At 51.1% G+C, this 12,656-nt stretch overlaps 5 protein-coding genes across 5 annotated transcripts; 4 read left to right on the top strand and 1 right to left on the bottom strand.

Annotated features, from left to right (window-relative positions):
* Positions 1-423: 423 nt before the first annotated feature.
* Positions 424-2,311, top strand: BGZ61DRAFT_355017 (uncharacterized protein; the record flags this gene model as incomplete). The annotated part of the gene is made up of 4 exons (XM_046240678.1): positions 424-617; positions 673-692; positions 747-1,111; positions 1,160-2,311. 4 exons carry the CDS (start codon positions 424-426, stop codon positions 2,309-2,311), a joined length of 1,731 nt encoding a protein of 576 aa, XP_046102709.1.
* A 994-nt stretch (positions 2,312-3,305) lies between these two features.
* On the bottom strand, positions 3,306-3,759 carry BGZ61DRAFT_479430 (uncharacterized protein; the record flags this gene model as incomplete). Its single annotated transcript, XM_046249103.1, has 2 exons — positions 3,306-3,567; positions 3,692-3,759. 2 exons carry the CDS (start codon positions 3,757-3,759, stop codon positions 3,306-3,308), a joined length of 330 nt encoding a protein of 109 aa, XP_046102708.1.
* A 1,751-nt stretch (positions 3,760-5,510) lies between these two features.
* Positions 5,511-7,166, top strand: BGZ61DRAFT_454328 (nucleotide-diphospho-sugar transferase). The gene has a single exon (XM_046246201.1). It carries the CDS (start codon positions 5,671-5,673, stop codon positions 6,724-6,726), a length of 1,056 nt encoding a protein of 351 aa, XP_046102707.1. The 5' UTR covers positions 5,511-5,670; the 3' UTR covers positions 6,727-7,166.
* A 161-nt stretch (positions 7,167-7,327) lies between these two features.
* Positions 7,328-9,295, top strand: BGZ61DRAFT_495037 (C6 transcription factor domain-containing protein; the record flags this gene model as incomplete). The annotated part of the gene is made up of 1 exon (XM_046250829.1): positions 7,328-9,295. The coding sequence occupies one exon, from the start codon at positions 7,328-7,330 to the stop codon at positions 9,293-9,295; it is 1,968 nt and encodes a 655-aa protein (XP_046102706.1).
* Positions 9,296-9,517: 222 nt separating this feature from the next.
* On the top strand, positions 9,518-10,783 carry BGZ61DRAFT_355469 (uncharacterized protein; the record flags this gene model as incomplete). Its single annotated transcript, XM_046240707.1, has 1 exon — positions 9,518-10,783. The coding sequence occupies one exon, from the start codon at positions 9,518-9,520 to the stop codon at positions 10,781-10,783; it is 1,266 nt and encodes a 421-aa protein (XP_046102705.1).
* Positions 10,784-12,656: the final 1,873 nt, after the last annotated feature.

Raw genomic sequence — 12,656 nt, 5'->3', positions numbered from 1 at the left:
CCAATGACTGGCAACCAGAGCACGGGGAAAACCAGCCGTGAATAAGGCAAACCTGAATAGAGAATGCGCACAAGATGGCAGCTTATCGCCATGGGAATGAAGTCGGCTATTTGACATGATCATACCCACCCATTCGTGCCTAATCGGATATGTCCCCCGCATTGACTGACAAGCAACTTGCGTCGTGTGACACTGTCAATGCCACATCGGATAGCACATCCGATTTGTGGCTTGAGTCACGACTCGGAGTGTTATCCGATCTACTAGCAATCAGCGGGGTCATCCGACTCAAGTATCATGGCTTATTGATGTGATGGCTCGAGTAGAAGCCATGAAAAGAACATCTTACGCACTCTCTGTCGTCTCACAGTACTCATCAACAATCATTATCATTCAATTGCCAAATCCGCAACCATGACCAAGATGTCGCCGCAGCCCACGCAACGCATTATCTCTGACAGACCCATCAATGCCCCACGACCCTTGAAGGTCATTTATATTGGGGCAGGGGTATCGGGGATCATCGCCGCCATCCAGTTCCGGAAGCTTGTGCCCTCGATAGATTTGGCCATTTACGAAAAGAACCCCGAGATTGGCGGTACATGGTATGAGAATGTGTAAGACCTGTCAAAGACCACTACAATTGAAAAGTATTCTAATTGTTTTTTGAAGATACCCCGGCGTGGCATGTGGTATGTGACAAGATGGCAATGCAGGCCTAGAGAAGTTGAGCTAACCTAAGCCAGATATTCCCTCTCATTCCTACCAGCTGAGCTTTGAATCATGGACTGAATGGGGCCAGTTCTATGCTACTGGTCCAGAGATATGGGAGTACTGGAATCGGGTTGCCAACAAATACAACGTTAAGAAGGATGTCCGCTTCAACCACAAGTGCATCGAAGCATCGTGGGACGAAAGAAGGTCCAAATGGACTGTGAAGATTGAGCGATTGGATACGAACCCTCCCACTCTCATACATGATGAAGCCGATGTATTCATTACGGGTACAGGGCTATTGAACGAATGGAAGTGGCCTGCGATTGACGGCCTCCACTCTTTCAAAGGGGAGCTACTCCATACCGCAAACTGGAACCAGAAATGGGACGCAACGGTAAACTTCCCCATGCGAATTCGATCCTTCCGACTAATCAATTTGTAGGACAAAACAGTTGCAGTTATTGGAGCGGGGAGCAGTGGTATCCAGGTTGTTCCAGCATTGGTCTCCAAAGTGAAGGCAATGGATCACTACGTTCGTGGGAAAACCTGGATCTCCAATCAACAGAGTGAGGGCGCGCTCAAGCAGAGAACAGCCGATAATAAGTCGACCAACTTCGATTACGACATAAAGGAGAAGGAAGCCTGGAAGGGAGATGCTGCATCTTACATCGCATATCGCAAGACGCTGGAGCTTGATCTGCAGAGCATGGTCAAGATCACGCATCTGAACACCCCGCAGCACGCTAATGCGAGGGTCTCGTATGAAAAGTACATGAAAGAACGACTCGTTGCCAAGCCCGAACTAATGGATCAACTTATCCCGAGTTTTCCGCCCCTTTGCAAGCGGTTGACCCCTGGTCCGGGGTATCTGGAAGCTCTCACGGAGCCTCACGTCAACGTCATATCTGAGGCGGTAGTTCGCATCGATTCCGATGCCGTTATTACGGCAGACGGAGTCAGAAGGCCGGTTGATGCCATTATTTGTGCTACCGGATTTGAGACGAATCCAGGCAAGGGTTTTCCAATCTATGGTCGAGATGGAATCAATTTGCGAGACAAGTACAAGACTCGGCCTCGAACGTACTTGAGTCTCTGCACCGATAACTTTCCAAACTTCTTCCAATCCCTGGGTCCAAACGGCTTCCAGGGCGCTGGCAGTCTTCTCATCACCATAGAACACGCCCATCTTTATATGGCCAAGATTCTCCATCGTCTCGCACATGGGAATATCTTGACCATTGAGCCCAAACGCAAACAGGTTGACAACTTCACCAATTTCTGTGACGAGTACTTCAAGCAAACCGTCTACGTCACCGATTGTGTCAGTTGGTACAAATCATCACCTGCCGGCACCACAAACAACGAGCGAAAAGCGGCTAGGGTGAGTGCGCTCTGGCCAGGAAGTAGCGTTCATGCACTTCATGCGTTTAGTTCAGTCCGATGGGAGGATTTCGACATGGAGGCCTCTGATGGCAACGACTTTGGTTGGTTTGGCAATGGGCTGACTGTGGCTGATGGGGATCCTAGTAACAGCAAGGAGGAATTGACTTGGTACTTGAACGGGACGAATTTCCTTGACGAGCCGTTGAGTTAGTGGGTCTGTGTGAGGAACTTGTTGAGGGGATATTTTGTACTTCGAAACAGGAGCTCTTTTGATGAGGCTGTGGGATGGGACCCGTTGTAGCCAGATAACTCCGTATTTTTTGCGATAAATTGACCTCATTAGATCAAACGCATGAATTTCGGATTCCTCAGAATATTTAAATCCCACATATGCACTACTAAGGTATACATATATCCATCATTATCCTCTCATTCTCAAACATGCTTATAAATTTCTGATTACGCACCCTAGTTATTATTGACTAAAGATTTACAACAAATGTTACGTTGCTACGGAAGACTTCCCAAATCCCCCTGTTCAGACTCTCTCTGGTGGACCCCGTTCTAGGCTGATGCCAAGAGACAAAGCCCACTCCCACTCGGATGCACGGCGGCGATATAATTAGCCACATGGATGTTTGTGTCTCACGGATCAAGGATCCGATCGGATAACGTGGCACCCTACAGTACACGCATCATGCCCTAAAGAGCCTATCATCTTATCTCCCATAGATTTCTGACCAAGGAGAAGTTCATCCCCACCTAAAGTTTTCGTATCAGGTTTTAGAACATTCTCATTCCTACTTTCAAAGTCTCCACAGCGGTCCACCTAGGCCACACAAGGATTCTTCTCAGGGACTGCGAATGCGTCACATCTTTCACAAAGCACGTTGGTTTCTTCAACCGAATCTAACTCATCCTGCCTGTCAAATAGTCCTTCCACGGGTTTATTCTCGTTATAAAACGGAATTGGTCCCCATTTGACACAAGAGACATGATAGGGGGTGAAATCTGGGAATCTCGTAGCCTTCTTCTGCCTTGACACCGTTGTGGATAACGCTCGACTGCATCAAATTAGCATTCGTGATTCCATTAGCTCTAGTGGGCCTTACCACAAACACGAATACGCCTCAGCATAAGCAACGAATAGCACGCCCAAAGGTTTGCCAATTGCCATCCCCGTCAACCTCAGCATCCAGGGGGGACTAGCCAAGCTGGTGAGTACCCCTTCTTTGCAAGACGGTGTAGCACTCATGTGTATCGGACAGGAAATGCGGCCTGGTAGCCAGATCTTCGTTTGCAAGCTTCCAGTAGCCTCCTTTAGCCCAGTCGCCGCTCGTGTGGAAGAGTTTGAGAATGAGCTCCGGGCTTTTTTCGTTCAAGTCATTTCTGTAGACCACGGGGTGACGCTGGAAGTTAGGAGAGCGGGGTGTTGGGTGAACGGTGAATGTCTCCAGGGTTACCGGGCTAACTAACATGATGTCTGCTACGATTAGAGTGTATTTAGAAGTACGTGAATGTTCTTCTCTTTAGATCACGCGCATGAAATGTCTACATCGAGTACAAGACAGCCTTGACAGTACCTACTTACGTTTTCCGTTGCGCTGATTTCCCTGACGCTAGCCACGGAAAGACGTTCAATCGGGACCCAAGTAGCATGGCGGATTCCCACCATTTGATGAATTCCGGGGATGGCTAATCTTTTTTTCTCGAGTGCTCAGCCCCTGATGCTCGTGGCCTGGGCGTGTGATGAATTAAGTATGGACTTTTCGGAAAGCAAGCAGATGGGTGTGGTCCAATCCCATCACTAAATACAGATGGCACTTATCTAAGCCGTCCGTTACATTCATTTGGCCTTGATTGACCGTGACTCCTTTGAACCTGGCGTGATCAAAGCCCCCTTGCTGTCGGCCGGGCCGATCCCCTCATCGACAGGCCTTTCGGATGCACATTTATCCAAGTGTACCGAATATGATTCCGTGCCGGCTCAATCATGACACTATGAGATCCATGTATGTTCTAGAACGTGATACGGCTTAATGAGATAGCACTGGCACGCGACATGCCGCCATACATCATCACACAGCCTCCTTTTCAGGGCCGACTCTCTGGAGAAACGTTGCGTTGGTGGCATTACAAAGGGACCCTGTTACATTGTTCCAGACTCGTCGATGAACTCAAGGCATGACGAGGCATGTGGCTGTGTTCAGCCTTTTCTAGGATGAAAATATGCCGCAACTTCTAAAACGGTGACGTTCAGCTGTGATCCAGCATTCACCTATCAGTAGCTGTCACAGGCTGGAGGCCTACTCTGATTTACGGACCTTTAGCCTAGTTAGGCTGAGGCAAAGCCATCACCAGTAGGTCATCACTTAATCTTGATTGTGGTTCGAGCTATGCAGGGGTAGTCAGAGCGTCGGCTGTCGCGTGAGCCTCGTTAGGTTCTGCCCCTTACAGTAGTTTTCCAGATGAAGCCTAGGTCGGATAATGGTATGTGTGGTTGGATGGTTTTACTGGGGAGTAAGGATCGCGAGCTGCAGAAGACTGAAGTCGGATGTGTTCCGCCCGCATTCCGTTAAGGGCTGTCACTACGCCCACATCCACAGCATAGCCTACCCGTTTCCGTCCCTAGATTGTTTTAGACGGCTTTTTGTGGAAAGCTACAGCCAAGGCTATGCCGGATAGCCTCACAGGGCGAGCCTATCGCTTAGCAGTACCGACTTCACGGTGCTCGCTTGGATTTCTGTAGCGTCCAGCTGAGAGGCGTTTCCACTAATTGCAGGACCGGACCGCGCGATTATTCAAGCATTGAGAAATATCACCTTTAACCGTAAAAGGTGGCCATGAACGCTAACCAACCCTTTATTCTCCATTATTTGTCATGGTTGTATGCATGTTGTGCTCCAAGAAACCCCTGGTACAAACAGGCTTTTCGTCTCATCCAACAAAACGTCGATCAGTGTCTGTTTTAGAACCCTTGAGGAGTTGTTTGTGTATCTCCAACGTGAAACACTCATGCTGAGTGAAAACATCGTCAGTGGACCATGTCTCTCAAACTGAGGAGGCTTAGACATGGAGGCTTCGTGCAACAGTCCAAGATGAAACGGACACACGTTGATTCAAAAACCTCCTTAATCTGAATACGAGAACAACCACTACGCCGTGGATATCCGCTAGACAAAAGGTTCTTCGCTGGTGGGTCACGGACCACATGCAATCGAGGCTTAGATGCCTCCTTACCACGCGGTCCCACTCGACGACGAGGCTTAGATGTTTCCCACGCGACGCGATGGCGCGCCCCCATATTGACTGGGAAAAGCTTATGTCCCTGAATACGAGGTTGTTTGGAGGGGCGGCAATGACCGCAACTTGATGCTGGTTGCCCGGATTGTGTAAACGCCGACGGCGCTCAGTTGGCATGTTAGGTCGGATGGTTGGCGCCGGGCATGTACCAGGGACAAGTGCATCTAACAATTACAGACGAGAGACTCAGAGAACAAAGACAGTAAAGCATTTGTCCGTCAATAAAAACATCATTACGTCTCCCAGTTGTTACTTCACAGATCAACAATGCCTTGCCCAAAAACAAAGAGAAACAAACAGCCAAGTTGCCTCCTCCGATTCCCATATCAACAAAACAACATGTCTATCCGGCGGTTTCGAAGATGGCTTTGCCATCCTATCATCATCTCTATGAGTCTTCTTCTCCTCATCTCTACCATTCCGTTGTACATCATCTATCAATTCGAACGCGATGACGACGTCCTAAGGGACTATCTTCTCAACCTTGACGACCACCGAACCTCAGTCGAACAGAATCATCACGGAGAGAAAACGGCCGAAATAATACCTCGAATCATACATCAAACATACATCAACAATCAGATTCCCGAGAAATGGCTGCCAGCCTACAGGTCATGCCAACAAGTTCACAACGATAGCACCTGGACGCATGTGCTGTGGACTGATGATACGGCAAGGAATTTGATCGAGGAGTCTTATCCCTGGTTTCTTCCAACCTACGATAGCTATCCTTACGCCATCCAACGCGTCGATGCAATCCGCTATTTCGTCATCTACCATTTCGGTGGATTCTACCTCGATCTCGACATAGGCTGCCGGAAACCACTCGAGCCCTTCCAACAATTCGACGCGATTTTCCCCAAGACGCAGCCATTTGGGGTCAGCAACGACATGATGGCCGCGTTTAAGGGACATGTGTTCTTCAAGCAACTTATAACAGAGCTGAAGGGACACAGTTACCGAGTTGGCACAAAGTACCCGACGGTTATGTGGTCGACTGGCCCGGTATTTGTCACTCAGCAGCTGGCCAATTTTCTACGAACCAAGCAGAACCAAAGTAACGTTGCGGTTCCTGCATCCTCGTCCATCGAAGGAACAGTGCGCGTTATTCCGCACGAGCTATATGCTTCGGCAAAGTACTCATTCTTCACGCACCATCCCGGATCATCATGGCACGGCTGGGATGTCCAGGTGATTTCCTTCTTGTGGCAGAACGTTTTCATGATTGCAGAATTTGCCGCTGCTATTACCATCTTCACTTGCTACCAACAACGCCGTGTTCTAAAAAGGAGGACTTTGGTAGTTGGCAATGGGTTATGTTAAAGGGCAATCACCTGCCGAAAAGAACACCCCTGGACGAAAACTCAGCCTGGGAGTTGGAGGACAGAATCTCATCCTTGGATGGACGGTCAAGGTCGTGGGAAAACAGCATGGCAGCTGATTACAAAGTATTGTGGACATCTTCGATTGAATGCTGGCGCGCTGACACCAGTATCGCAACACTTGGACAATCCATTTATCTTCCACATCTGATCACCCCGGTCTCCCATTCCCGCAGCTGGTATTGCGGCCAATAGCGTGGCGCATTTCTGCTTCGCGCCATAAAAAAAAACCAACAACTCCGTCCCTGTTGAATAGATACTATTTTACTAGAGAGAGAGTAAGAAATACTCTTGATAAATAATACCTGATACCACTATGCTGTGTAATTCTAGCACGTGATGATAAGCACTTGTGTCGACGAGTGGAGACGAAAAGACGTCGTTGAAGCTTACGACCTCGAACAATCAGAGTAACACCGGCGTCTTTTCAATGGGCGTTGGACGCACAAATGGCATCAACCGACGGCCAAACACGTAACAGGCCAGTAGCCATTGCCCCAGCGCCTAATGGTGGCGCCAAGAGTGACTCGTCTCGGCCAGCCATGACATATACTTGCCAGACCTGTGCGAAGCGCAAGGTAAAGTGTGACAAGGCAGTTCCAACGTGTTCCAGCTGTCGCAAGACCAAGCTCGATTGCGTGTATCAAGCGCCCCAGCCGCGATGGCGGAAGAGAAAGTTTAGCGGCGACATCCTCGAAAGACTCGCTCGGTACGAGCGCATTCTCCACGAACACGGCTTGTTGGATGCTGACACGTCGCCTTCTGCGGGAGAGACATCCCAAGAACCAATATCGATGTATTGGAACGAGCCTGAACCGTCGGGAAAGGGCAAGCTTCTTGCAGGTCAGGGCAAGTCCAGATACATCGACAGCAATCTCTGGCGTACCCTCGACGATGGTGAGATGCAGCGCGTGTCCGATGATGAAGAAGACCAATTGGACACCGGGGATATCGCTTCGGATCCTTTGACGGGCGCATTCATGGGATATCAGCAGAGCATACTCCAATATCACCCAACCCACGCGAAAGCCATGGTGCTTTGGGAGACGCACGTCGAAGCTGTGGAACCCATCTGCAAAATCTTGCACATTCCATCAACCGCCAAGATGGTCGAGACGGCTTCGCAACAGCCTGAAATGGCATCCAGGACCTACGAGTGCCTACTATTTGCCATATACCACTTTGCCGTCTTCTCCATGACGGAGGAGGAATGCAGCGAGAAATTGGGCCACTCCCGAGCTACACTCTTGCAGCGATACCACTTTGCGACGCGGCAAGCCCTCGTCAATGCATCGTTTCTCAAGACCACCGAGATATCAGTGCTGCAAGCCCTCGTGCTGTTCCTCATGCCGTGCCGGTATTCTTACGACTCACACACGTACTGGATCCTGACGGGGGTTGCCGTCCGAATAGCGCAGCGTTTAGGGCTTCATCGGGATGGAGAGAAGCTCGGCCTGCCACCGTTTGACGTGCAGATGAGACGACGGCTATTCTACCAACTTCTGCCACTGGATGGCAATGCGAGCCAACTGTCGGGCAGCGGCATATCGATCATACCAGAAGCCTGGGACACCAAGCAACCGCTCAACATCAATGACGACCAGATTTGGCCAGGCATGACGGAGACGCCGGAAGAAAAGAAGGGTGCCACGGACATGATCTTCTGTCTGTCGCGCTCGTGCATCGGGAGATTCTTCGCCAGGGCCGGAAAACCACCCAGCGGCGCAGGCTCGTCGCAGTTCAAAGACTACCTCGAAGCCGAGCGGGCCATCAACGAGGCCGAAAGCGAGGTCGAGGAGAAGTACATTCGCTACTGCGACATTGTCAATCCGCTGCATTTCCTGAGTGTCGGCCTCGCCAGGTCGGGCATCACAGCCATGCGCCTCCGGATCCGGCTCCTCAAAGTCCGCAACCAGACGGCCACCGACGCGGAGAGGCGAGAATTATTGCAGCTCGCGCAGAAGATCTTAGATACCGATGCAGCAGCGTGCGCTCACGCAGGCCTGAAGAAATACCAGTGGCATGTGAAGCCGTTCTTCCTGTGGGGGACGTGGGACTCGATGATCTTCGTCCTGACGACGCTGTGGACTAGGAGCGACCTGCTCTCGCCCGCGGAAACTGACGCCGCGTGGAACAGGGTGCAGCAGCTCTACCAGGACCACTACGAGCTGCTCCAGTCGAAGCGAGCGCTGTATGTCGCGTTTGGACGTCTCACTCTGAAGGCCTGGAATGCGCACCCGCGAAGCGGCGGCGTGCCAGAGCCGGCCTTCATCACCACTTTGGAGTCTCTGCGGAAGGGAAAGAAGCAGGTCGACAGCGCAAATACCAGCACTCTTGACACGATGACGGATTTGTTGTCGATTTTCCCCTCGCCTTCCAGCGACGCAAATGCATCATCGAGCAGCCTCCCTGACGGCATGGGCCTCGACACGGGCGACGAGTTCAGCCTCGATGCCGCAGACTGGATGTTCTGGGATCAATTAATCCAGGACAATCAGACGCAGGTTTAGACTGAGACTGTAACATCCTGTGATTGGTCAGATCCTCGGGTCCTCAGCGGCCGAGCAGTCGGGTTTGAGGACCCGGTGAAGATGAGTCGACCAATCAACATCCAGCTGTCTCGGCCGTGATGCTTGGTGTAAGCTCCAGGACCTACTATATAATCGACGTACTGCTCGTCCTCCAGTTCAACTTACAGCAAGCATCTCCCTTCATACAAACACTTCATTACAATGTCCAAGCTCAAAGTTCTCGTTGTCGGTGCATCCATCGCAGGCCCAACCACAGCGTACTGGTTCGCCAAAGCCGGAGCAAGCGTCACCGTCATCGAGCGTTTCCCCCAACTACGCACCAACGGCCAAAACGTCGATATCCGCACCACCGGCGTCACCATCATGCGCAAGATACCGGGCATGGAGGCCGCCGTGAGGGCGAGGATAACGCCCATGGAAGGCATCAGCTTCGTGCGCGCTGACGGAAGACCATATGGGACCATCACGGCCACTGGGAACCCAGACCAGCAGTCGCTTGTCTCTGAGTACGAGATCTACCGCGGCGAGTTGTCCAAGATTCTGTTCGATCTGACCAAGGACAACGAAAACATCAATTATGTTTTTGGCGAGCAGATCGCTTCAATGCAGCATCAAAAACAGGATGACGGGCCCATCACAGTCGAGTTCGCCAACGGCTTGCCGACTGCGGAATTCGACCTCGTCGTCGCCTGTGATGGCACAACCTCCAAGACTCGAGCGATGGCTTTTGGCTGCAGTGTCCGAGACCACATGGAACCGACCAACTCATGGGCCGCCTACTTCTCCGTTGACCAAGATCTCGTCGGGGGGAGCAAAATGGGACAAGCGTACAGCGCTCTTGGTGGCCGCTTCATCGCCGCCGGACTCGACCCAGCAGGCGTGAGCCGAGTCGTGTTCATGGGCATTCAACCACGCGGCAATGCCGACGCCACGGCGCCATTCCGTGAAGCCATGAAGCAAGGAGACGACGCGCTCAAGCAACACGTGGCCCAGCACTACCAGGGTGCCGGCTGGAAGTGCGATGAGGCCATCAAGGGCATGATGAAATCCCAAGACTTCTACGCCAACGAGATTGTTCAGGTCAAGATTCCAAGCCTGTACAAAGGACGCCTGGTGTTTGTTGGCGACGCAGGCTACGCACCGGGCCCTACGGGCACTGGCACAAGCCTCGCCATCACCGGCGCCTACATACTGGCGGGCGAAGTCACCAAGCACAAAGGCGATCTAGCCGCTGGCCTCAAGGGTTACGAGGAGCAAATGCGGCCCATCATCCGCGACTTGCAAAAGATCCCACCGCTCGTGCATACCATCCTTGCGCCGCAGACGGCCTGGGGGATATGGCTACGAAACAACATTTTCGGCTTCATTTGCTGGAGCGGGGTTATACAATTCGTCCAGAAGCACTTTGCCAATTCTTTTGCGAGCAGTGATAAGTACAAGCTGGAGGATTATAAATGGGTAGAGTAAGGACTAAATGTGCAGTGATTTATTTATGCGAGGCTTCGCCACTGTATGCTACGAGGACACAGACAAGGGCACAGGCAACTGGGTGGTGGTTAGGATATCGTTAGATTCAACTGTTTAGTGCTATAATATCAACCAGAAACTCATTGTGGAAATTCCCCAGTGTCAAAGTACGCGCTCTAAGTCAACTTGATAATCCAACACCAACGCTCATAAATACCAGGGCTCAAATGTGATGTGTCACTGGTTGTGTGGTTGTGGATCAATCTACGAGGCATCTCAGTACCAGCAAGGCTACGATGGAAAGTGGCATTGGGCGGAATGGTTGTGAGCCGTCTGGTTTGCATCAGTTCAGTGGGATCGTCAGCTAGGAAAGGGATCTGTGATGCCTAGTTAGCTTGATGTTCCCAAACCAACTTCAAACGCATGGCATTGTGTGTGGTCCGTCATAGGGTGGTGATGTGTGTCATCAAGAAAGATCAGGGTTAAAAAGCTCTTGATCATTTGTATAATCATCCGGAGAGAAGAAAAACGTGTGTGCGACTAACCTTGCAACGAATTGGATACTATGTTTTGGCCAACTTTGTGGGGGGCTTTACGAGACAGCTATATCAACCTGTAATGCCTTGAATGTTAGCCTTGACACTCTTCCAAAGCAACTTGCAACTTGTGGTTCAAAGTAAATCCGTCATAGGGTGGTGATGTGTGTGTCTTCAAGTAGATCAGGGTTAAAAAGCTCTTGATCATTTCTATAATCATCCGGATGGCGAAGAAGGAAACCGTGTAATTGGACTAACCTTTGCTAGAAGGCCGACAGGTTGTGTCAGCGTCAGTCCAGACTCGTTGCGACGACAAGTCTGAGCTGGGGTCGGACCCCAAAAGTTTGAAGTCCAGATGTAGCAAGCCAGGAGTCAGTAGAGTCCCGGGCGGGTGCTCCCATAATTCCCTGGCCACGGGCATATTGCATCGGCTTGGAGCAATCGTCTTTGCGTGGCGGCTGCAAAGAGGCGCGAGCCCTCTCTTCTAGCACCTCACCACCATCTTCTTCGGTAGAGGGACGCGTCGAAGGTGTCCAGCTCAGGTTTCTGCTTTCGAGGATGGCCTCCCGGTCTTGCAGGGAGGCAACGAGTCGTGGAGAGATGCTGGGGAATTGACACGGGATGCTGGATGCAACTCAATGCCTCGAGGACAGACCGGTGGGCTTGAGCGTACGAAGGTCGTCGGGCGATCGAGTGCGCTTCCGCCCTAACACAGCAAGCTCCTGGGATCAGGCTGGATCGTCATCAGCATCGCGCAGGCACGAGGCAATGTCTGGAAACATGCTGAGGCCGAAGGGCGATGGTGCCGGTTGACGTCGTTCATGTCGGGAAGATGGCTAGTTTGGAAGGCGAGCCGTGGCAAAAAATTTAAGTAGCGCTGCGGTCATGTGATCTTGTGTTGACCAGGCAACCTGCTATCCTCGACAATAAACTGACGTCATAACTTTCTTGCTGCTACCCTATAGCTTTGTCAATGAATCCATCCACGATGAATCCAACACGTCCACACCTTGTTTCTAGTTTGAATGTGGTCCCCGAGTTGTTCCCAGTATTTCGGCGACGTCCCACGTAATCAAGCAAAATTCTGTTGGTCAGAGGTGGAAATGAGGTGTTAAAGACTGCACACAAGTGCGGGGGTTCCCTCAAACTCACGCCCTTCGTAAGAGTTGCAGGCACACAATACGACATGAAGCATTAGAAATGCAAGCTTCGATTACTAATTGCAAGCCGGCTGATTAATGTGTTAGCGTAACCTTGGTTAATATATCTAGTAAGACTTCTAATAACATCTCCATTGTGCTGGTAGCTCTAATCCCCCCCACAGCGTTTTCTTCTTG

The sequence above is a fragment of the Ilyonectria robusta genome, assembly GCF_021365365.1.
Source record: "Ilyonectria robusta strain PMI_751 chromosome Unknown BGZ61scaffold_13, whole genome shotgun sequence".
Lineage (NCBI taxonomy): Eukaryota > Fungi > Ascomycota > Sordariomycetes > Hypocreales > Nectriaceae > Ilyonectria > Ilyonectria robusta.
Note: the sequence above shows the minus strand (reverse complement) of the source record. Positions and strands in the feature narration are given on the sequence as shown.